Source organism: Elephantulus edwardii, unplaced genomic scaffold, assembly GCF_000299155.1.
Source record: "Elephantulus edwardii isolate Elephantulus edwardi_28Jun2011 unplaced genomic scaffold, EleEdw1.0 scaffold00189, whole genome shotgun sequence".
In the NCBI taxonomy this organism is placed as follows: domain Eukaryota; kingdom Metazoa; phylum Chordata; class Mammalia; order Macroscelidea; family Macroscelididae; genus Elephantulus; species Elephantulus edwardii.
In genome coordinates, this window is record NW_006399939.1 from 5,054,936 (window position 1) to 5,081,160 (window position 26,225).

Genomic DNA, 26,225 nt, shown 5'->3' on the forward strand with positions numbered 1-26,225 from the left:
CCTAGGCCAATATCATTACTCTAATTAGCACTTTGGAGGGGTCCCTGACAGCAGACTTCTCCAATGCAATTCGCCTTTTGATTTTCTGACTGCTGGTGCCAAGAGTGTTGATTGTGGAGCCGAGAAACTGAAATTGTTAATAACCTCAATCTCTTCTCCATCTATTATGGTGCTGCCAATTGGCCCAGTGGTGAGAATCTTTGTTTTCTTGTTGTTGAGCTGCAATCCATACTGAAGACTAAAGTCCTTGACTTCAAAGAGAATTGGTAGACAAAAAATTTCAGGAAGCTGTATATGATAAAGAGCCAATGGTGACTGATAAGGGGGAAAGTTCAAGCTACACTGAAGGCATTGGCAAAAAAAAAAGGCCCCAGGAATTGATGCAACACCAATGACATGTTCCATATAATAAACATAGCCCTGGACATGTTTCAGCACTCTATGCCAGAAAATTTGCAAGAAAGTTACCTGGCCAACTGACTGACTGGAAGAGACCCATTATTTATTCCCATTCCCAAGAAAGATAATCCAACAGAATGTGGAAAATGATTGAATGACAGCAAGCAAAATATTGCTGAAGAATATCCAAAAATGATTAGAACAGTACATCAACAGAGGACTGCCAGGAAGTTAGGCTAGGTTTAGAAGAGGCTGTGAAACCTGGGACATCACTGCTGATGTCAGATGGATCCTGGCTGAAAGCAGAGAATACCAGAAGAATGTCTATTTGTGCTTCACTGACTATCATAACAAATTATGGCTAACATTAAAAAGAATGGGAATTCCAGAACACTTCATTGTGCTCACATGATACCTGCATCTAAGCCAAAAAGCTGTTGTCTGAATGAGCAAGGGAACACTGTTGTTGTTGTTATGTGCCATCGAGTCGCTTGCGACTCATAGCGACCCTATGTACAACAGCCCTAAACTCCGCTCTGTCCTGTGCCAATCGCACTGTCTCTGACACTCCCATCCCAATTATCCCAGTCACTGAATCAATCCACCTCACAGAGGGCCTTCCTCTCCTGCGCCATCCCTCCACCCTCCCAAGCATGACGTCCCTCTCCAAGGACCGGTGTCTCCTCACAACATGTCCAAAGTAAGTCAGACGGAGCCTCAGAATCCTTGCCTCCAAGGAGCCACCCGGTTTAACCCTTTCCAGGACAAATCTGTTTGTTTTCCTAGCAGTCCATGGTATTCTCAATACTATTCTCCAGCACCACAGCTCAAAGGCATCAATTCTCCTTCTATCCTCCCTGGTCATTGTCCCACTCTCTGATGCATAACAAGTGATTGTGAAGACCATAGCCTGTATCAGATGCACCTTAGTCTCCAGGGAACACTACGTGGTTTAAAATCGAGAAAGCTGTGCATCAGGCCTGTATACTTCTTCCACGCCTATTCAATCTGTATGATTAGCAAATAATTAAAGCTGGCCTTTACGAAGAAGAGGATTGGAAGAAGACTCATCCACAACCTGCGCTGTGTAGATGATACAACCGTGCTTGCTGAAAGCGAGGAGGACCTGAGGTGCTTGCTGCAGAAGATCAAAGACTGCAGCCTTCAATACGGATTACATCTCAACATCCAGAAAACAAAGATCCTCACCACTAGCCCAGCAAGCAATATCATGACTATGGAGAAAAGCCTGACTGGGAGATGTATAACGTGGGAAAGACTGCTGTCAAGAATCTATGCACAGTCCTGAAGAATAATGATGTCAGTTAAAAGACTAAGGTGTGCCCGATTTAAGCTACAGTATTTCTGATCACCTGCTATGTATCATCCAAAAGCTGGACAATAAACAAGAATGGCAGGAGAACTGATGCATTTGAGTTGTGGTGTTGGAGAAATGTGCTGACTATCCCATGAACTGTCAAAAAAACAAACAGGTATATACTGGAGAAAGTGCAACCAGAATGCTCCTTGGAGGCAAAGATGGCAAAGCTTCATCTGACATATTTTGGACATGTTGTTAGGACAGGCTATTTCTTAGAAAGGGACAAGGTGCTTGGAAAGGTGGACGGTCAGTGAAGGAGAGGAAGACCCTCAATATCACAGAGTTTAGTGTCTACACAATGAGATCAAGTTCATTGGGACTAATAAGGATACTGAAAGACAGAACAGGGTTCAGATCTGTCCTTCAGAGGGTCGCTATGAGTCGTACTTAACTCAAAGGCACTTAACAACAAGAAGTGATCTGGTCTAGGATGTTGGTTTTGTGTGTTTGCTCCCCCCGGTGACTCTAATCCTGCGTCATTACGCACCACTGTTCTAGGTCAGGGGGTAACACTGTAGTTTCCTGCCAAGGGCAAGATAATAAATACTTTGGGCTTTGGACACTCTACCATCTCCGTCATAACAACTCTACTCTGCCAGGCTAAGCACAAAAGCAGCCACAGACAGTAGGTGAATGAATAGTGCAGCTGTGTTTCAATAAACCTTTCTTTATAAAAACAGACAGCTAATTAATCCCGGCCTTTCACCAATTCCTGCTTTGGACCTACCTATTAACTTCACTAAAGGTAAATGTAGGGAAACAGGCAGAAAGGCTCAAGGACATCTCAAATCTAATAAGCATTACAATTACATGGAAGACACGCACACAGAACTTCAGTCTGAAGACAGCTAGGAGGAAACACTCACCTCTTCCAGTCAAGAACTTCAGAGAAAGGCAGGATGTAGGAATCGGCAATGACAACGGGGACGCAGCCGGCCTGTAACACGTCACTCAGTGCTGCCTGGCCCAGCCGGGCCCCACGAAGGACCACACAGAAAGTAGCGTCCTGCAGGAATGGGAGCAAAGGAAAGAAATCACAAGGCAGTTCTGCTGAGATGGTCCACCCTCAGGTGCTAAGTAAACCACGAACCAAGCGAGCTAGTGGTCACGGAGTTCATCCTGCCTCACAGCGACGCCGTACGTCAGAGCAGAGCTGGGCTCCACAGCGTTTTCAGCAGCGGATTTTTCAGAAGGAGACCACCAGGCCCTTCTTCCATGGCACCTGTGGATAGGCTGGAATCCCCAACCTTTTCGCTCCAAGTAGAGCATATTAACCATGTGCACTACCCAGGGACTTCCAGGTATAAGGTCTAACATTTGCATTCACTTCTTATAGCTCTGTGCTCTCTCCTCTCACCCATAAGCAGTAACGCTTCCAGTGAAAACACTGAGACACCTTGACATGAAAATGCTGAGAGGTGGCAGCCCAGACTAGTAAAACTTGAAAACTTAAATGAGTTTGCAAAGTTTTGCATTTCCACTGTTTGGTGTCACTTCATGTCAGCACTGTGAAAGAAAAAAAAAGACTTCCTGTGAGAATTCAACAACTCGCCTTGCTACAGCCTGACGCACTATGCAAACATGTTGTGGCAGTGGGTCTGAGACTCTCAGTCTATCTTGTTGTTGTTATGAGTGGTCAGGTTGCCTGTGACCTGTAATAACCCTACTCTATCCGTTATCAATCTCACTGTCTCCGTCACACCTACCCTCATTACCCCAGACACTGAATCAATCCACCTCATAGAGAGTCTTCCTCTCCTGTACTGTTCCTCCACCCTCCCAAGCATGATGTCCCTCTCCAAGGACTAGTCTATCCTTGCAACATGTCCAGAGTATGTCAAATGAAGCTTCAGAATCCTTGCCTCCAAGGAGCAGCCTGGTTTAACCCTCTCCAGGATGAACCTGTTCATTTTTCTAGCAGTCCACGGTACATTCAATACTCTTTTTCAACACCGCAGCTCAAAGGCATCGATTCTCCATCAATCATCCCTAGATATTGTCCAGCTTTCTGATGCATAGCAAGGGACTGCAAAGACCATGGCCTGTATCAGGTACACCTTACTCTCCAGACTGGAATCATTGCTCTTCAGCCTACAGGACACATCAACCTTCCTTGGGAAACTATTTCATTGTGACTACAGTGTGCTACAAATGGGAAGAGAAGGAGCCCTAAGCCACAAGATGTCAAACCTGGAGCATAAATTCAAGGGACAGTCCTCTTCCTCAGAACCGCCTGAGATAGGAAGCCTTGCCTAACATTAGTACCTGGTATCTGGACTTAAAGACTCCTAAACTCAAGAGACACTGGCCACAGCATAAAAAATTGGCAGCAGCTTGAAGCGTCTGGAATCACAGAAGTCCAGAAAGCTTGAGATATAAGCTATCATCTCAAGGGCTGGATAGCAGAAGACAGGTGATGAAGCAAGTAGGTGGGAGTAGAAGGGAATGCTGGGGGAGCAGGGAAATGGGTGAGTCAAGACACACGTGTCAAGGGTGGGGACAACAATGAAACTATTAGTTATTTCTACCATGGGGGAATATCTTTCATCTGCTCTTTTCTGTAAAATGCTTGTCTGTCAGATACTGTTCTAAATCTGAACAGTCAGATCAAGACAGACTAGGAAGGATTGACCATCTACTTCTGAAACAGCAGGACTTCGAAAACTCTATGTACAAGAGAACACACATAGACTATCAGATAGCGCAAATGAGGTGGAGCCCTCAAGTATGGAAACACAAAGGAGGAGGAACAGTTGTAAGCACACACTAGTGACTGGAACATGGAATGTGAGAACCATGAATGTTAGAAAATTGAATATTGTTAAGGAAGAAATGGAACACATAAATAAGCACTGGTGAGATGAGATGGACTGGCATGGGACATTTTGAGTCAGACGATCATATGATCTACTATGCTGGAGATGAAAAGGTGAGAAAGAATGGGGATGCTTTCATAGTTAAAAAAGTCATTTCTAGATCTGTCTTGACATACAATATTGTGAGTGACAGGATAATATCCATATGTATACAAGGAAGTTCAGTGCATACCACTATCACAACCAAAACCAAAGAAGAGTAAATAGAAGATTTCTCCCAACTTGTGCAACCTTGTAAGAGAATTCATTTTTTAGGCATGTCCCATGTTCTTGAACTCACTACTGCCAGGTCAGTAACAACCCAGAGCTGAGCCTCCTGGGCGTTTTCAAGGCTGTAAATCGCATGACAGCAGACAGCCATCTTTCTCCCTCAGAGCCAGTGATGGATTCAAACCGCGGGAGGTGCATGGATTCTGGTCAGCAGTGCAGCTCCCTCCAGACTGCACCACCAGAGCTCTTGAGGACACCCCAAAGGGAAGGCGTTCTCTCTCTCTCGATCTTTCTATTCTCTCACAGGGCAAGCAGTGTGCTTTGCACAAATATAAGGGTTTCGGAAAGGCATTAAGATGGCATTGCTTTAAACACAGAAACACTAAAGTAAATAAAAAGCCAAAGCTCAGAAATGCCCTTCCTCATCCACTCCTGAAGCCTAGTCAGTGTTGAGGTAAGAGGGAAATGACAGATAAACAATACAAAAATTCACTGCCGCCAAGTGGGTTCAAACTCACAGACCCTCCACTGGCCTTCTGGAGGGTAAATCTGCACAGGAACAGGCTGCCCAGCTTTCTCCAGAAGGCCAACTGTGGATTCAAAGGCCTGACCTTCTGGCTGGGAGCCTGGCGTGTAATGCACTAGGCCACGAGGGCTCCTCACGCAGAACAAAGGCCCCAGTTCTCTGACCCTCAGATTCTTCCAATGTTACCTCTTCAGAGAACAAAAAAGGTGGGGGGGGAGACAAAAAGGACTAGAAAACCAAACCGTTTACTCTTTAAAGATAAAGTAAAGGAAAAGTTCTGTAAAAAATATGAGGAAACTAAAAACTACAAACTGCTCTGAGGACAAAGGTGTGGGGGCTGCAGCGGCGGGGACGTGGAGGCCGTGGTGCCTCCACCTCCTCCTCGTTCACAGGTGGAGCCACCCCTGACCTGCAGCGTCTGCATACAGATGTAGGGGCATCCAGATGTGGAGGTGGGTGCTGATAACCATTCTTCCTGTCTAGACAAGGTTACCATAAATGCCCTGCTCACATCTCACTGTTATCAGTCAGACATTCCAGGGGAAGCTTCAGCACTTTCAGAGAGCGAGTATTTTAACAGTCTCAGCATGGGCCGGCTCTCTTTGATGATTTAAAACACCCACCCACCATCATCCTATTACTTTTTGAATCAACCTGTCTGCATCTTTAAATACCTAAGTAAAGAAAAACCCACTATCCTTTTCGAGCCTCTATGCTTCTTGTAGGGAGTTGGTGGTAAGAAGCTGCACTGCAAATCCCAAACACTGTAGTTTGAACCCACTGGCTGCTCCAGAGAAAGAAGATATACAATCACCCCACATGCAATTTACTGCCTCTGAAAACAGTCAGAGGGTCAGCTGTGAGTCCGTTCCCACTCAACAGCACACAACAACATGCCTCATATAGTGCAGACAAGTTATCAGAAGGGGCCAGGCCTGGAGTGGGACACCATGCTTCAAAGTAGAGGGTCAACCAGACAAGAAAAGAATGACCTTCCAGAAGACAGGCTGACGCAGTGCTTACAACAATGTGAGAATGATGTCAGACGGGGCATCTCTTCTCTGGTACGTGAGGTCGACACAAGGTGGAGTAGCAACTTCACGGCACCTCAGAACAACACGCTGTCGGAATGCCAAGCGGCCAGCTCACAGAATATTCCTCAAGGAAGAGATGATGCTGGATGCCTGTGGTCATGAGGCACTGCCATTCCCAGGACCTGCCTCGCTAAGCCAGCCAAGCAAGATAACAAAAGGCAGGCCTGCAGCCCAGGGAGAGCTGTGTGTGGCCCTGTGTGCCAGCATGTTTGGGGATGCCCGATGCCAGCTGAGAGGTGCCTCTGGACGGGCTTATGAAGACAGGCTAGGGCAAACGACATTTGCCTGCTATGCCACAGCTCCTAGGCAGATCCATCTGATTTGTATATGCTGTTGTTGTTATGTGCCATTGAGTTGCTTGCAACTCACAGTGACCTTAAACTCCGCTCTGTCCTGTGCCAATCCCACTCTCTCCGACACACCCATCCCATTACCCCAGTCACTGAATCAATCCACCTCATAGAGGGCCTTCCCCTCCTGCGCTGTCCCTCCTCCCTACTAAGCATGATGTCCCTCTCCAAGGACCAGTCCCTCCTTACAACATGTCCAAAGTATGTTAGATGGAGCCTCAGAATCCTTGCCTCCAGGGAGCGGCCTGGTTTAACCCTTTCCAGGATGAATCTGTTTGTTTTCCTAGCAGTCCATGGTACTCTCAATACTCTTCTCCAGCACCACAGCTCAAAGGCATCCATTCTCCTGTCCTCCTTGGTCACTGTCCAACTCTCTGATGCATTACAAGTGATCGCAAAGACCATGGCCTGTATCAGATGCACCTTAGTCTCCAGAGAGACACCATTGCTCTTCAGTACTTTGGAGAGGTCCCTAACAGCAGACTTTCCCATGGCAATATGCCTTTTATATATATTTTTTTAAAGTGCAATGAATATCTGAAAGGACTTTGAGCCTTCAAAAAACCAAGCAAATTCACAGAAATATTAGACATTCAAGCACCCTAAATTCCACAAATCCAGCAAAGCACACCATAGGGAATTTCCAATGCAGGACAATGTATTCAAGTTACCTTACTTAAGACAACCATGCAAGCCCTGGTGGTGCAGTGCATAAATGAGTCGGGTTTCTAACTGAAATGTAGGTGGTTTGGCCAGTTAACCCACCACAGAGATCTACGGCCTTGGGAAGTCAGTGGAGAGTCACTACAACTCGGGGTTGACTCGTGTTTGGGGGTTTCTTTGTGTACCTTACCATAGTGTAGAAAATGTCTGGCTGCTAACCTCAAAGTTGTTATTATGTGCCATCGAGTCAACTCCGACTCACAGTGACCTTACGCAAAACAGCTCTGAAGCCTGTCCTGTCTTGAGCCAGCCTCACTCTCTCCAATACACCTACTACCCTCATTACCCCTCTTACTTTGACAATCCATCTCATTCGGGGTCTTCCTCTCCTGTGCTGTCCCTCCACCCTTCCAAGCACCATTTTCCTCTCCAAGGACTGGTCCCTCCTGGCAACATGCTGAAAGTATGTGAGACAGAGCCTCAAAATCCTTGCCTCCAAGGAACAGCTTGGCTTCACCCTCTTAAGGAGAGGTCTGTTTGTTTTCTTGGCTGTCCATGGTATGTTCAATACTCTTCTCCAGCAGCACAACTAAAAGATATCAATTCTTCTCCTGTCGTCTTTGGTCACTGTCCAGAGCTCTGATGCATAACAGGTAATTGCAAAGACATTGCTCTGGACCAGGGGCACCTTAGTCTCTAGACTGACATGGTTCTCTTAGCACTCTGAAGAGGCCTCTGACAGCAAATTTTCCTAATACAATTAATCTTTTGATTTCCTGACTGCTGGTGAGTGTTGATAGTGGAACCAAGCAAGCTGAAATTGTTAACAATCTCAATCTCTTCTCACTCTATAATGATTATGATGCCAATTAGCCTAGCAGTGAGCATCTTGGTTTTCTTGGTGTTGAACTTTAATCCACACTGTAGACTATAGTCCGTGACCTTCTGCAGCAAGTGCTTCAAGTCCTCCTCAGTTTCATCAAGCAAGGTTGTGTCACTTGCTTAACACAGGTTGTTAATGAGTCTTCCTCCAATTCTGATGCCACATTCTTTCTCACAGAGTCTAGCTTCCCAAATGATCTGTTCTGCATACAGACTGAAAAGGTGTGGAGACAGGACACATCCCTGACACACTCTTTTCCTGATTTTGAACCACACAGTGCTTCCTTGCTCTATTCTGACCACTGCCTCCTGGTCTAAGTATAGGTTTTGCATGAGCACAATCACGTGTTCTGGGATTCCCATTCTTCCCAAGCTTAGCCACAATTTGTTGTGATCCATACAGTCAAATGCCTTTGCATAACAAATAAAACACAGATAGACCTCAAGCTTAGAGGTTTGAATCCACCAGGAGCACTACAATAGGAAGATGACCTAGCTACTTCCTCAAAGATTTACAGCCTCAGAAGCCTGTGGGGTAGTTAACTCTCTCCTATATGTCAGTATGAATGAGAACCACCTCGATGACAGAGGTCTCTGAGAGTTTTTGGCTTGCTGTGTCTATTGCTAGTGATATGTATTACTTACAGTGTTAAAATGGTTCTATAAGTTCATAAGTAATGTTTCCAACCCCAAAAACAAAGATCAGACTTATAAAAGATACTAAGAGGCAGTAACAATGAAAACTGAGATGGGGGGAAAAAAGAGGTAACCTATTTGCATTAGAAAGAACGAATGACAGACGCTTTAGAACAGAACTGTGTAGTAAGTCCTGAAGACTACCTGTACTACGTTACCTGCCCTCCTTGGGTAAATCTCCCAGGTACATGTGGGTAACAGCTTGTATGTGCTGGTGCATTAGCCTTTTGCACTGAACTCTACTGAAAGGGGTAATGAACCACACTCACCTGCAGCACCTGCGGGTAATCGAAGACTTGGTGCTTGTAGCAGCGCTTGCGCACAGACAGGACGCCTTCCGAGAGATTGGAGCACTTGTCCAGGACTAACACGGAGTCCCCATGTTTGGCCTGAAGGGCTTCCAGCTCCTCCCTGTACTCGGGATGGAGAGCCACCTGAGATGACAGGAGGAAGTACCGCCGGGGACTGAAAAGAGAGAAAGTGAGTGGAAACTGTAGCTGGCACGTTAGTCAAGACAAAACAATGTTAGAGTATTAGGATTCCTCATTAGTCTCTACACCCCTTCACTAACAGTTTCTTTATTCAGCTGAAAAAAAAAAATAATAAAAGGGGACTATATTTTACACAAGTACCATATGTTTTAGCAACACACACACACACACACACACACATCCCAGACATTATCAGGCAAGGGGAGAAAGAATAGAGAACAGTGACGCATCACTGACATGATGTGGACCAGCCAAATCCTTTATCTGGGGGTGATTTCCTCCCAAACTCCAGTTTATTGCACTATATGTTTAATATTTATAGTCAAAAGTATTTATTTATTTTAGCCAGTAGGACAGAGTTTTCTTCTCCCAGTCCTAAGCCTCAATAAATTTTATTTCATAAAGTGTTTGTTTCCCCATTCCCAGAGATGTACACAGAAATGTACACAGAATATCTAGAGAGTGGCCTCAGGCCATCTGAAGTGAACACCATCCTTTATGTGGGGTTTTTCTAGAGTCAAAATTGTGTCTGCTTTAAACAGGATAAAGGTGTACAATCAAGTCCACAGAATAAGCAAGAAAACCACTTCAACAATGACAGCTCTTCAAAAGGAAATGCATTATCTTTGAGGTGCTGATTTTTTTCACGTCAGAAAGCTCTCATTAAGACGCTACAGTGGATAGATAGCCACGCACCAAGTTAGGGATGAATGGCCTCCAAACATCTAGTTCATCAGGGCTGGTCTATGAACCAAGTATGGGTTGACTTGACAGAGCACTGGAACTTTCTAGATGTTTCCAGAACTTTCTGACTCAGTAGATCTACATTGTCCAGAACAAGAACTGGCATGTTGGTGCCGAGGAAAGGGGAAGAGGCTGCCCGTGTAGGAGGGCCTGGGTGCTGAAGCTGGAGGGAAGTAAGCTTCGGCAAGATTCGGGGAGAAGGTAGCCTAACACACCAGAGTCCAAGTCCTAGCAGGACGAGGAGGGTTTCTGGCTTGATGCTGGAGTAGGGTACAGGGGTTGACTAGGCTCAGGGTATCAGAGGCTGTACAGTGAGGGCTCCTGTCTTGGGGGCAGGAAGCGGCTGTGGCCACACAGTAGGGGATGCAGAGACCAAGCGTGCTTAGCAAGGCGTCCGGGCAGCCCTGAAGAGTCTGTGAGGGCCTGGCAGGCTGAAAGCGTGTGCACGTTGTCAGGAGGAGGAGGATGCCATCGGTCCAGGCTGCTGAAGCCCGAGAATGAGGAAGTTGCCTGCACTGGGGTCTGGGGAGAGAGATGAGAAGCAGCAGCAGCAGCACAAGGTGGGGTGTCAGGATCTGAGGGCACTAGGCAGTGATGTGGGGGTGACATGAACAGGGGTCTGGTTATACCCAAGAAAGGCTCCCTGCCGTCAAGGCGACCGTGACTCGCAGCGACCCTGCAGGAGAGAGTGGACCTGCCCCACAGCGCCCCGCAGACCAGAGACCCACGTGCAAGCCGACTGCCTCATTCTCTGCACGGTGGCTGCTGGACTGGAACCACAGGCTTTGCCTTAGCTGCCAAGTGCTCAACCGCCGTGCCACCAGGATTCCTTCTACGTTCAAGAAGACCGGCCAAATACATGACATTTTGAGGGTAATGGGAACCAGATTCCTCATCCTCGGGGGGGGGGGAAAGTTACAAATACGGGGACAGAGAAAATCCAGGATGTCTCTGTGCAGTGGAATGGAACTGGCGTTACTGATATGAAGCAATAATTTTCACAATTTTTCCCACTGCCATTAGGTTGATTCTGATGCACAGCGCCCCTACTGGACAGAATAAGCCCGCCCTACAGCTTCCAGGACCGTGATCTTTAGAGAAGCGGACTGCTCGTCTTTATTTCACAGAGCAGCCGATGGGTTTGAACCACCTGCCTTTTGGTTATCAGGAAAGTGCTTAACTGCTATACCCCCAGGCCACCTTCAATCCACAGAGATTTCCAGTGAGAGACCAATCAAGATACAGAAATGAATGCAAATGTTAGTATGTATTTATGCCCAAAGGAACCCATGTATGGAATAATTCTGGGTTAGATTTTACTGTTAAGACAGAAAGTTTAATCTATTTCAGACTTTCAGTGGCCATGGTCACCCCACGACCCCCATTCCACCACCCTCCACGGTCAGTGTAAACACGCAGACGTGAACAAGTCTGAGAACACTCATGCCTCCTGCACGCAGGCTCCCGGGCAGCCGCAGGAGGAACCTGCCCACTGGAGTTTAAAGTAAACAGAGTTTGAAGGCAGGTTTGTTTTTCTTTGAAGGACTAAAATCACTAGCTATGACTCTCTGGTTCCCTCCCAGCAGTGCTGATAGCAGAGTTTAAGCAAAGCCATGCTGAGAACTTGAAGTTGCCCTCAGTAGAACAGTTGGAAACTCCCAATTTAGTTCTTCGTGCAGAGAAAATGGCAAGAATTCCAGGCACAGCTGTGAGAAGAGGCTATCAATAGCAACAGCCCTCAGCTTCCCATTGAAGTGAAACTGAGGGCGATTTAAAATAAAAATCCAAACAACGCTCTTGCAACTCTACAGAGCCCCCAGGAGACGTGGGAATTCCCTTACGACAGGACTCTCACATAGAGACGTGCATTTAGAGACTGCTGCTGCTGCCGGACGCCTACCAGGCCTTCTCTCAGGCCCTAGAGGTGAAGAGTTTCCCCTGATCTTTTTTTATTTTTAATTTTATTTTATTAATTTTAATTAACATTTACAGAGATTTTGGATTTTCATTCATTCATTGTTGCACTTTTTTCTTTATCCCCCTACCCCCAGTTCGCACCTCTCTTTGAAAAGCAAAAGATAAACTTCTTTGTTGGTATACAATCCCCCCAACCCCGAACCTGCCCCCCCTGCACTCCACTATGCAACCTTAATTCTGGATTCCTGTGATAATCCTAATATGCTATCATATATCACTTTTAAACTGTTCTCTCCCTCATCTGTTTCAATTCAGTATACATAATCTATCCAGTTTTTCTCAGTCTTACCCCAACCCTGATGTCAGTCACTTTCTACAACAGTGGCACCATACAGTATTTGTCCTTTTGTGACTGAGGTACTTTACTCAGCATTATGTCCTCCCCAGATCTTTTTTGGAGGTGTAGGACTGCATTTAAGGAAACACCACAACTGGAAGGCCAAACTACAGAGAAATGGCAAGGACGGTCCAAGGCGAGATCTGCCAACTGGCCAGCAGAGGGCGCATCCTGCCCACTGCAGCCCTGACCTTCCTTCTGCAGGGAACACTGGATCCTCCCTCTAACCATAGAACTTCAGAAACGGGGACCATAAATGAAACAGTGAGTCAAGATCTTCATTTCCGCCTACAGGAATACCTCTTTTTCTTTCTCCTTTGCTTTCTGGTGCTTTGCAGATACTACATTTTGTTACAAATTGGAGGTCTGTGTCAAGCTTATGTCAAGCAAGTCCATTGGTGCCATTATCTTTTAAAGCCTGCGTTCACTGTGGATCACTGTGTCGCACCTCGGAAATTATCTCACAATAGCTCAAGTTTTCCCATTATGCTACTGCATACAAAGAGCTCTGGTGCACTGTGGTTAAGGCAATGTGCTGCTAACCAGACGGTTGAGAGTTCAAACCCACCAGCTGTTCCTTAAAAGACTAAAGATTTCTAGCCATGGAAATCCATGCGGAACAGTTCTGTTTTGTCCCACAAGGTTGCTAGGAGTCAGAGTCCCCTCACCGGCAGTGGGATGGTTTCCTGGTTTACTGCACACTTAATAGGATGCACTATAATGCAAACAACTTTCATATGCTCTGGGGGGAATATACACAGGATTCATTTTATTGTGTTCATTTTACTGCAAATGGTCTAGAACCAAACTCTCAGTATCACCAACATATGCCTGTATACAAAAATGAGACCAATACAGCAGAGCCCGCGGCTCCTGGAGACCGTCCAGAGGTTCCCAGGGCTGGAAGTCTTTAGGGAAGCTGAGTGTCTCTTCTTTGTCCCCACTCAGCTGCTGGTGGATTCAAACCACTGACCTCTGGTTAGCAGCGCAGCACATAACCCCACTGCACCATTAAGGCTCCTCATACAAAAATGAGATTAAATGATTAAGAAAACACCAAAATATAATAGTATTAATCTTTTAAACTACCTGATTATTTTTTTAATTTTTTTTACTGTTTAGAGCAGCTGGTTTTTAGATTTGCTTTCACAAAATCTCTTGAGTATGTCTTCTTCCTGAGACTAACTTTAAAGAGGAATTAAGAAATCCAAATAAAGTTTCACTGTAAGAGGCAAACTGCTAAGTGCTGGACTATCAATCGAAAGTTTGGTGGTTCAAGCTCACCTGGACATGCCTCAGAAGGCCAGGTGACCTGCTTCTGAAAAGTCACAGCCCAGCAGGCCCGAAGGAGGCAGCTCTCCTCTGCACAGCTGAGGTGGCCCCGAGGTGGATCTGACTTGAGGGCAACTATCTCCAACAAAACCAACAGGAGACCTAGATCCGGCCAAGCTGAGCCACACATGCTGCCTTACTGACCCACAAGTGTCCACCAGAGCTGCTCAGCTGTAGAACTACTGACATTCTGGACCCAATAACTCTTTGTTGTGGGCCTGTTCTGTATAATGTAGGATGTCAAGCAGCATCCCCGGCCTCTGTCTGCTGGATACCAGCAGCACTGCATACAGACAACATTAACATAGCAGGCGTGGCCGCTATCCTTGGACAGGCCTGCTTACAAGGCTAGCCCATGGCTGGTATCTGAGAATCTGCATTTGGGGGGGCTCCTCCAGCAAGATGGACCGACACAGTGACTGCAGCAATGGCCTTGAGTGGACCAGAGATGGCGAGGACAGCACAGGATAGGTGTTGTACTCAACTCGACAGCACCTGACAACAACTCACCACTCCCTAGACCGACAGAGGGGCTCACTGTGCCCAAACCACACAGACACGTGGTTTACACTCAATACCTATTGACCTTCTGCAAGTCTTTGATTTGGGTGGATGCTGCCTATGTGACTACAGGGGGGGGAAAAACAAACAACAACAACCACCCATTATTGACAAGTCAGTTTCTGCTCACAACGACCCTTTGGGCAGATCACAACTGCTTTATGGGGTTTCCAAGGGTGAAATCTTTAAAGAAGCAACTGCCTGACTTTCTCCTGAAGATTGGCTAGTAGGTTCAAATCACTGACATTTCAGTAAGTAGTCCACCCCTTAACCACTCCACTACTCTCCTTCCTATAAGACCCTAAAAACTTGCTGAATGCCAGGTTTCTAAAGAGCGTCTGGAATTGGCAGCATCTCACACAGGCTATCACACTTGCTGGGGCCTTATGTCCCTGGAGGCTGTCACACTTGCTGCGGGTCTTACGTCCCGGGGTGGCTCCCCTCCAGTCTGTCCTGGACTGTGCCCACGTGCCTGTCCCCTTTGCTGGCTGACCTTTGCAGCCTCTCTGCCACAAAACAGAGCCAAGAATAGGCTGTGTGCGGAGTTCTAAGTCCTCCTGGCAAATCACTGCACCTCCCTGGATCATGACAGTCAAAACTGTCTCCAAATCCAGGTGGTCTTGGCATAGGAACAAGAGCTGTCCTGTGTCACTCAGTCTTGACATGGAATTTGTAGGTGAGCTGGAGCAGGGCCATGCAGTTCTTATTTTAGCCTTGCTTCCATGCAAGAAAAGGCTGGAATCCATTTCAATGGTTTAAAAGCTGCACGAGCAACAAGTGAAGAGGATTATGGTGATGACATTGTTGCAAATATAGGTTGGTCAAATCCACTCACAGCAGTAGGTTAGGGGTTGGTTCTGTGGTTTGAGGTGAAGGGCACATTTACACAGTAACAGTGAAGGCCAAGTGAGAGTTGTCTCTGAATCAGACATCCTACCACCCAGACTGCCTGCAGTCACCAGATGTCCCCAGGAGGGACAACAGCACACGTGCCCCCATGGCCACTGAGCACCATAGCACAGCCTAACTCTTGGTCCAAGCTGGCCATCAAGAAAACTTTGACTTGAACATAACTGCATTAAAAAAAGTATTACAATGAAATGTGCAAAGAGCTGGAGTTAGAAAATCAAAAGGGCCAAACTCACTCAGCATTTTTTAAGCTGAAGGAACTGAAGAACAAATTTAAGCCTCGAGTTGCAATACTTAAGGATGCTTATGGGCAGAATAATGAATGATCTAGGAAGAATCAAAAGAAGAGGGAAGGAGTGCACAGAGTCCATGTAGCAAAATGAATTATCTGACATATTTCATGAAACAACATATGATTAAGAAGCAATGATGATGAAGGAAGAGTTCTCACTGCTCTGAAGGAACTGGCAAAAACAAGGGCCCAGGAACTGACGGAATAATAACTGACATATTTCAACAAACAGATGCTACCTTGCATGTGCTCACCAGATTGTGCCATGCAACCTGGAGGACAATACCTTTCCAAGTGGCTGGAAAAGGTCCGTGTGTATTCCCATTCCAAAAATTGGTGATGTGACAGAGTGTGGAAATTATCAAATAGTATCACCAATATCACATGCAAACAGAATCCTGCTGAAAATTACCCAAAAAGAAGTGAAACAGTACATCGACAGAGAACTACCAGAAATACAAGCTGGAGTTTAAAAGAGGTCATGGCACTAGGGACATCACAGCCAATGTCAGAAGGATCTTAGCTGAAAACAGTGAGTGCCAGAGGAAAGTCTGTGTTTCGCTGACTATGCAAAAGCATTTGATCATGTGGATCACAGCAAACTGTGGTTAATTTTGAGGAGAATGGGAATCCCAGAACATTTGATTGTGCTCATGTGAAACCTATACATGGACCAGAAAGCAGTCATCAGAACAGAGAAAGGAAACACATCAAGGTTCAAAATCAGGAAAGGACTGTGTCATGCATATGTCTTATCTCTATACCTTCTCAACCTAGAAATGAAACAGATCATTCAGGAGGCTGGACTTTATGAGGAGGAATGTGGCATCAGACTGAAGGAAAGCTCATCAACAACCTACATTATGTAGATGACACAACCCTGTTTACTGAAACTGAGGAAGACCTGAAGCACTTGCTGCAGAAAGTCAAGGACTATAAGTCTTCAATATGGAGTGAGCCTCGACATCAAGAAAACAAAAAATCTCACCACTGGGTCAACTAGCAACACCATGAGAGATGGAGAAGACATTGAGATTGTTAACAATTTCAGCCTGCTTGGTGCCACAATCAACACTCTTGGCACCAAGAAATCAAAAGATGAATTGCATTAGGAAAACCTAGTGTCAGGGATCGCTCCCGAGCACTGAAGAGCAGCAATGTCAGTCTAGAGATTAAGGTGCTCCTTTTGCTATTTTTTGGTATGCATCAGAGAACTGGACAATGACTAAAAATGACAGAATTGATACCTTAGACTTATGGTGTTGTAGAAGCGTATTCAACATATCATGGACTGCCAAGAGAACAAACAGGTCTGTCCTGGAGAGGATGAAACCAAGTTGCTTCTTGGAGGCAAGGATTTTTGAAACTCCATCTCACATATTTTGGGCATGTTGCCAGGAGAAGCCAGTCCTTGGAGAAGGACATCGTGCTTGGAAAAGTGGAAGGATGGTGCAGGAGAGAAAGACTGGGATGAAATGAACTGACACAGTGAGTAGTGGGGTTATGTCTGTCAGAAAAAGTGAGACTGACTTAGGATAGAGCAGGCTTCAGAGTTGTTGTGTATAGTGTTGCTGTGAGTGACGGGGGACTTGAGGGTACACAGCAATAACAACCACCACAAGCCACCAGAGCTCTCTCTCCCAACCTAGTGTTATTGTTCAGACCAGTTCATTCCAGTTCAACCCCCTAGTAAGAACTTCCATTTCCACCCCAAACATACTGGTCCAAACATTTTTAAAAGATTCTTACGTATTTGAAAGAATCTGGGATTATAAGAATCTTGGAAGAATCCCGTTAAAATGTAGATTCTGATTCATTTGCCTATGGAGCAGAAATGCAAATGACCAACAAGGTGTCAAACTGGAACAAACCATTCCTAAGATGTAGGTCATATAGACCCTCAATTAATGCAAATGCAGTTCCAAATCAGGGCAGGGAATAAAATCATTTTCTCTACAAGTTCGTTATTTTTATTTTTTTTACTTTTTTTGTATTTTCATTTTGTTGAAAATCCAAAAATACTTGTATAGGCCTATTTTTCTCCTATTTAATGCTAAAAAACCCAAAAACCTAACTAATGGGGGGGGAAATTCCACCTGACTTTCCAAGTTTAAAGTTTAGTGGGATAGACGAGAACAAGGGAAGACTCATATAAGCCAAGTAGAAAGTGAGGGGTTCACATGGCTGTGAAAGTGCTTCCACTTTGCTATCTGTCTGAAAATTTTCATAAGAGAATGTCAGGGGTACAATGTCAACTGTGCATCAGCTCCAGATGAGAATAACTGGTGTCACAGGAGGCTTTACAAAGGGAAGCTTCCTACTGGCTGAAATGACGTGAAACGCGTGAGGGGCAGAGGAGATGGAGAGAAGTGGACGGAGCTAGGAGGCGCTGATGTAGAAACAGTGGGACTTGTTCTTTGGACACAAGAAGTAAACAAAAGGGGATGAGAACCACTTCAACTTCTGCCTTGGGAACTTGACAAGAGAGCATTCTAAGTGTACTGGACGATGGGAAATAGCAGGACAAACAGGATAGGAGATGGGAGGGGAGAGAGGCCAGACCTAAGTCCCCTGGGCTGATCTGATGCTTTGTGTGTGGTGCCACACCAGGTCTCAGAGCATCGCACAGGCTCCGCCCCAGGAGACTGGCTGTCCCCAAAGCTCCTTACCCAGGTCCCTTCTCTGGAAGAACCACCTCGGCTGACAGCGGGCTGTAGACAGGAATGCTGACATCATAGCCTTGCCGGTAAGTCCACGTAGAAAAGCCACCACCAGCCAACAGAGCTCTGAAAGCAGAGAGTTTGGTCAAATGTGAGAAAGAAAGGTATCATAAAAAAATCCCATTCTATATTTTTATAGGGAAAGGGGTAAGAATAATTAACTGTCTTAAACAGTAACAACGAATGTTGCCTGAATCACTTACTTTCTACTTACTTACTAGAAAATGCTGTGGTATTTTAAATTACTATCTCCCAGATATCAGATTCATTTATCCCCAAGTCCCTCACTGTCCCCAGGTTCGTAAGTGGTAGGTATCTCTTTCCTTCTGACTTTTTAGAATACATCACAATCTAAGAAATAACCTACAATCTCTCTCTCCAAAACTCATTCACTACTCCCAGAAGGTATGCTTTACTCGTAAGCACGTTTACGATGACAGGACAGTAAAAGGTCTGCATAAGTCAAGTTAGGCACTTACCAACGCACTGACAGGAACCACAGGGACAACAGGCCTAAAATCTCAGGCACACACAAAGCATCGGAGTTACACAACCCAACCTCCACCTTCTCTCCAAGCAGCTCTATCCACACCTGGCCCAGAGCTCTAAGGGAAACACTGTCTACCAGTTATCACAACCCATTCCAGCTACTCCATCATGTGAACCCAGTTCCCCAAACAGATGTGGAATCCAGACGTGGACCCTGACAGCTTCCCTTGCAGTTTGCACGCATGCGCCTTCATCCTTCTGAATTCGTAAAGAGACCACGTTGCTTTAATTGGATGCAGCAAGTATACAGCGACACTGCATCAGAGAAGGGAAGCAGGTGTATATCACACTGTTCACTGTCTTCTCCCTGGGACCCTCAAGCCCACCACAATCACTTACTGGGACTGAGCTCTGCCATTTTCCAGTTCCATGTACATTGGACGGTCTGAGCCAGAAAACCCATGAACACACCCGTTCTACAATAGATGCCCTCCCTGCCCTGAGGACAACATATTCCCTTCGCGCGTACACGGCCAGTTTAAGTTCCGAGATTTTAAACCACCCTTGGAGATCCCAATCTGTTTGGTTAAGCTTTATAAAACCAAAAGTAATGTGCAGGCTAGGAACAGCTGCCAGGAGACTGTGAAACCAAACGACCAGCCTTGGAACCAACATACGGTCTCCTTTTTCCTGATTAGCATTCGGCATTGAATCCATCCAACACGCATTTGGGCGGGTTCCATGGCCATGATGGCAAGCAGACTGCAGGGGCCCCAAGGCTGATGCGCACACCAGCAGACACGGCACCAGGATACAAGGACCCGGGAGCCCCGGGAAGGCTGGGAGGCTGTAGGTTAGATTCTGACACTGCAGGCCCAGAGGAGAGGGGCAGGGTGTGTGTGGGAGAAAGGGGGCAGATGTGTATGATGACAGCTTTTACTGTTCTGGGGCCTGGGGAGGGGCGTGTTATGCACTGGTGCTGGGAACACAGGCATGCCTTCTGCGTGTCTCAACCCACACAGGTGGGATCGACCTTTGCAATCCAGAAAGAGCCGTGGCTGGAAGCAGTCAGCTGGGTCTCACTCCCAGCGCTGCTGCTGACAAGACTTCAGCTTGGAGCGAGTCACTGCAGCTTCTCCTGCCAAGGTTCCCCTAACATGATAATGGAGAAAATACCCTACGTATCCCCCGGGTTATAGAACATGTGTTTCACATTGATGGAAAAGCAGATTTCTGAGAAGCACATTCCCTTTTCCCATTATGATCCTGGTTCCAAAGCTGCAAGAGGCTGAGGAGGAAACTTGTGGCTCACCAAGTATTAGCTCTGGTCAGCCTCGTGTCAAGCCAACCCTTCTGTCAAGCGAAGGGTTCTCCGGCATTCTGGCACTTCCAGGACTTCAAACCCTCTGACGTCTCCACCCTCCACCGCCTCCTGTACACCACCGCCCCCCAGGCCTCGTTCCCAGAGATGGCCTCACGGGTCTCCCCCACCGACTAGTATGTTCACGGTGTCTCAACACAGCTACTTCAGCTTTCTTTTAAACCAGGCCTGTAATCAGCCCTGCAAATTCCTCAATCTAAAGCTTCATATTTTTAATTTTGTTTTTTAAAAAGGAGGATCAGTTCTATTAATTAAAAACTCTGCACAAATTGGAGCAATACAGAAACATACTCCCCACATAGCAACCTTAATCATCCAGAAAATCAAACAGTAGAAATTTGAATGATGACTATGTACTGATATTAAAGAATTGCTGTTCATTTGGGAAATGGATAACAACAGTACTTTTTTTCTTTTTTAAAAAATTAATTTTAGTGAAAGTTTACAGAAACTTAGGGTATCCAGTCATTCATTGCTGCACTAACAATAGTACTTTTTTAAGGTCCTTATTCAGCGATTAACACTAAAATACTTACAGATATCATGTTACAACATCTAAGACTTACTTGAAATTATTCTAGGAGGTTAAGGGTTGCAGATGTGACAAGACTGGCCTTGAGTTGCTAACTGAAGCTGGGGAAGGGGGGCAGTGTGTGTGAAATTCTCCCATCTTTTGTGTGTGTGTGAAATTCTCCATGGCAAGTCTAAAGAAATATACATAACTACATAAAAATGGAAATTTGTGAAAGAGGTGGGAGCAAAGAAACAATTCTCAAACTCCAAGGTGGTAAGCAACCTTATCACAGAAAGCATCTGAGCACTTGAAGATCAGGAAAGCGCCTGCATATTATTATTAGTGTCTAACTTGGAGCAACCCCACGTAAAACACAACGAAACACCGGCCGGCCCTGAGCCATGCTCACAATCACTGCCATGTCGGGGCCACTACTGAGGTCACCGCTTCAACCCATCTCACTGAGGCCTTTCCTCTTACTGCTGACCCTCGACGTCTGCAAGCACGACGTCCTTGCCCCGGGTGCTGCTGTTCTTGTGCATCGCTGAAGCAGAGCCAACTCACAGCTGACTGACCCTCCAGCAGATTTTCAGAGGCAGTAAATCACATGGGAGGAGACTGCCCGTCTTTCTCCCACAGAGCAGCTCAAGGATTCGAATCACGTGCCTTTAGGTTGTCGGTTCAACTCGCCACCACTAAGCCCCCAGAGCTCCCTTCTCGAGACTAGCTCCTGCTAAGAAAGTCACAGAGGTGATAAAATACACTCCCACTTAAGTGAAAATGAAATGCTGTACATAGTGAGGGAGCAAGAACAGAGGTTGAGAGGGTTGAAAGCAGTTTTACATCTTACTCTTTGAACATTTGCATGCTGTTCAAATCTGCACAAAGAAAGTGCATGTGTCTCAATATGTATGAGTTTTAGAAACTGATTCAGCAACATAAAAAGTTCATTCACCGAGCAGACACTCCTCCACCCCAGGCCCCGGAGTCTCTCTGAGTAAAATCACTCTGCAGTAAGAGTGACCACCTCCGGCGTTTTAGGCTTCAGAGGAGCTTGTGGTTATGAACCGTCGAGTCGGAAGTGACCCATAGCTGACCCTCCAGCAGGTTTTCAGAGGCAGTTCATTGCACAGGAGGAAACTGCCCATCCTTCTTCTGCAGAAGAGCTGGTGGATTTGAACCACACACCTTTGATATTATAGCACAGCTTCTTGCCACTAGGCCACCTAGGGGTTATCTAACCCAACCCAGCCGGTTTCCAAATTCCAAACAATCTGACGTGCAGCTCCTGTTAAAATTATCCCTTCCTCCCGTGGTTTTTGCCTCCTTGGAATCCGGGAGCAAGACAAAGGATGAGAAGAATTAAACAAATCTACTACTCCTTCTCTGAGCCCGAAGCCCACTTTGGTTTCAAAAGAAACTGCCTGCGTGGAAAGATAAAGGAAGACAGCGGGTGATTCAGCACATAGCACAGGATCAGCCATAATCACTTACAACAAAACACGCACAGGAAAAGTGACTGAGTCCCCCCTCCCCACTGACCCTGGAACCTGGGCCCTGAGAAAGAGCGGAGACCTTCCCCGGTCTGCTTGTCGCTTTCCTGCCGAGAAACAAAATCCTAGTTAACATGCGCACTTGATCAAAATCAAATCCATCCCCCAGGCTGATACAGAGATCAAACTGTCAGCAAAAAATGAAACAAGCCTTCCTGAAAATAAACTCATCACAGGAGGCGAAGCCACCGCCCTCCTCGCAGCTCTTTTCTTTCTCTTCTCTGATCTCGAGTGTGATCCTCATAATGTCAATCGACTCTGATCCTCCATCTGCCCAGAACCCCCAAAGGTATGCCACAGCAGGTGCCACTGTGGAACGGACCTTCACAGGGGCTCTCACCTGGCACCTAGCTGGTTCCCACAGACCTTGTGTGTCCTGACTGCCCTCTATCGTCCAAACGGGTTCCTACATCAAAGCCAAGGGGTTCATGTTTCCTCCAAGCCCAGGGGTTTAAGTCTCTTCCAGAGGGATGTGAGACATAAACCCCTGGGCTTAGAGAAGACATAAACTCCTCAACTCCACGGCACCACCAGCAACAACTGGTGTCAAATAGTTGGTTGTGTGTTTCACTGTTAACCATACAGTGAGCTGTTTTGACAGGCGTAGGTCTGGTTTGGGACTCAGTAGTAATTATAAGGAGATCTGGTGGGAGTGTTGTGTGTGTTGCACTGCTAACTGAAAGGTCACTGGTTCAACTCCACCAGCTGTCCCACTGGAAAAGATGGGCCACCGCCTCTATTAAAGATTTATGGCCTCAGAAATCCGATGGAAGGGTGAGTCGGAGCTGATTCTACTGCAGTGGCTTTGTTCTGGTTTTCAGTGGTAATTTCTCTTTCAGACAGAAACTCAAAACTGATTCTAGACAATCACTTTAGGCAGAAAAGGTTTAGATTTAATCTTCTGGGGAACAGTTGTACTGAGTTTAGATTTTCACAGTGACTGTGTTAGCCTCTAACAACCTGGGAACACAGCTGGTCTCTGTTCTCTTACCTTTTTCAGTAAAAAAAATTTCAAGAGCTAAACATGTTTTATAGTGATTAAAGCTGGTAATAAAGGACTTCATACATAAACTCTTACAGCAAGCCTGTGCTCTGAGTAAGGAGCTTCAGTGATGCAGTGGTTAAATGCACCCCTACTAACAAGAAGGGTGGCATCAGAACCCATCACCAGCTCCAGAGTGGCAGACAGTCAGGGCAGTCGGCTTCCTTGCCCAATCCTGTGCCAACCTCACAGTCTTCACGGTGCTTAATCTCCATTGCTGAAGTAACTGTCACTCATTCTTGTTGAGAGTCTTCCTCTCTTTCGCTGGTCTGCCACCTTGCCAAGCACGATATCCCTTTCCAAGAGAAGGACCCACCTGGCAACATGGCCACAGTGTGTGCGCTGAAGTCTCACGATGTTTTCCTCTAAGGAGCTCCCGGGCTGCACTTCCTCCAAGATATCCTCGTCTGCTCTTTCCATGGGATAGTCAATCCCCTCCTGCAGTGTCACTGTAAGTCTGAAGTGGCCCAACAACAGTGGGTGTGGATGGACAGTCTCCTTCCACTAAGATTTACAGCCTCAGAAACCAATGACAGATCACTGGTCATGAGTAAAATCAACTTGAACACAGTGGGTTTTGGAAGTAGAACCCTTATCTTGAATCTGAACTTCCTATTTCTTTCAGACCTTGAACCAAGCACTGGGAGAAATATCAGAGGCAGCATCTCATCACTGAGTTTTCCAAGAAGTCACTGGCTGATGTGCTACAATCAGCTGACAAAAATGCAACTAAATACGGTGAGTGGACTCAAAGTCAGTCACCTGAGGGAGCCTCTGCCAGCGGGGTGATCTCATCCCCACTTCCACCGCCACCGGGCAGGAACTCCTCAAACCTTCATCAGGTTTCTGAAGTTGTCAAATGCAGGGGAGGAAATTGCTCATCTTTCTCCCTGGAAGCCTCTGGTGGATTCAAACTACCTCGCCTTTCGGTCTAAACAGCACAACTCTCTATGGACAATGCCAACAGAACTTCCCCTGTGAGAGGGTTGTTGTTGTAACATGTTGTAACTCACCGTAACCCTGCTCTATCCTAAGCCAACTTTATTGTTTCTGACACACCTACCCCTATTACCCCAGTCACTGAGTCAATCCATCTTATCAAGGGTTTTTTCTCTTTTTCTCCATCCCTCCACCCTCCCAGGCATGACGTCCCTCTCCAAGGACTGGTCCCTCCTTGCAACACGTCCAAAGTATGTCAGATGGAGCTTCAGAACCTTGCCTCCAAGGAGCAGCATGGTTTTACCCTCTCCAGGACGAACATGTTTGTTCTCCTAGCAGTCCATGGTATATTCAATACTAGATGTATACACACAAAGATCATTTTCTTAAAGGCTACAAGGTTGTATTAGCACATAAATAAGTTCTGAGTTTCCACAACAAATTTAAGCAAGCTTCAACATGTACATGTTTTCCTGAGAGAAACAAGACAACTTCTATTTTATTAAACCACCCTGATTACCAGGTAAGTCCCAGTAAGCTTATGTCACTGGATTGTAATACATAGATATAATACATGTAATACTTAGATATAATGAATGACACAGTGTGGGAGCTACGTAACGACCCCCGATGGTCTGATAAACAAAATAGTTGTAGGAGTATTAAGGGTGGCCTGCAGCACTCTGTAATCCCATCGCAGGCTTAATCGGGTGTAAGGGGAGCTCCCCTAACATGTGGCCTTTCATACCCCTTATCCCACTAGAGAGGAAAAGGGAGGAAATGGTGGGGAGAAGCTTAGTAACACCTGAAGTAATAACTAGGAGTGCCTGTCCGGGGACCCAGACCCCTGAACAATGAGTCTCTTTGATACTGGGGAAGGCCAGGCACATGGGGGACTCCAGGAACTCCGCACCTACAGTTGCCTACGGAAACAAAGATTTTCCTCCACAGTCAACAGAGACAGGGTCACCCCTACAGCGTACATGCACCTCGGATTCCAGCTTCCTGAGCTGTAAGAGAATGAACTTCTGTTCAGTAAAGCCATTCACTTGTGATAGCAGTATAGCAGCATGAGAACTGAAACAGCTTAAAGTATGATTCCACGTGAACAATAGGGTCCTGCATTTCTTACTCCTCAGAAATCTATCAAAGGGGCAACCCCAAATATGCTCACCTGTCTCTGGGGACGTCCAGGGCCGTGTTATAATCTGGGGGACTCCCAGGCAGCATGTTAAACAGGAGGTGATTTGTTCCTCGATCCCACCTATTGAAACATGAAACACACAAGAGAGGTCAAAGGTCAACTATGAAGAGGCAAAATAAAGATTCAATTAATAGATGACAAGTCGCAAGTGTCCCCACGGCAAAGCAGGGCCACGGCGTAGACGTGCACAGTGACTTTCTGTGAACCCTAAAAGGACATCAGGCACTAGTCTGAATTGTCCACAGGGAAAAACGGGTGCACATGCACTTCCAGCTTCTCCACTGCAGAACTGTTTACAGTCAGAAAACGACATAAACATTCACCATTTGGTCGAGCAAGAAAAACTGAAGTAAAGAATAGAAGAAAAAGAAAAACTCATTAAATGTCTCAGGGAACATCCATGAAATCAAACACGGTACAGCCATTAAAATCACAGAGTAAAAAAAAAATTAACTATTTGGAAACACATTTCATGACACACTGAGAAAAAAAGAACAGCCAATGTGATCTCAGTGTTGAAAACCAAAAGTATAAAAGTATAGGCGTGTGTGTGTGTGTGTGAACACAAAAATGACTGGAAGGTAACATGAAAACATTTCATTTTGTTACAGCTATTTGTTTGAGGTAGGACTTCGGTGTGACTTACATTCCCTTTGCTTGCTT

The 26,225-nt window shown here is 46.0% G+C and overlaps 1 protein-coding gene across 1 annotated transcript in view; it reads right to left on the bottom strand.

The window, feature by feature from the left end:
• The window catches only part of EXT2 (exostosin glycosyltransferase 2), a 157,724-nt gene that overhangs the window by 129,681 nt on the left and 1,818 nt on the right, over positions 1-26,225 (bottom strand). Inside the window, exons 2-5 of the mRNA XM_006896751.1 lie at positions 25,533-25,622; positions 18,390-18,506; positions 9,347-9,542; positions 2,647-2,786 (exon numbers count right to left, since the gene is read on the bottom strand). Of these exons, the coding sequence (XP_006896813.1) occupies positions 2,647-2,786; positions 9,347-9,542; positions 18,390-18,506; positions 25,533-25,622 (543 nt within the window). The remainder of the gene's footprint in view (positions 1-2,646; positions 2,787-9,346; positions 9,543-18,389; positions 18,507-25,532; positions 25,623-26,225) is intronic.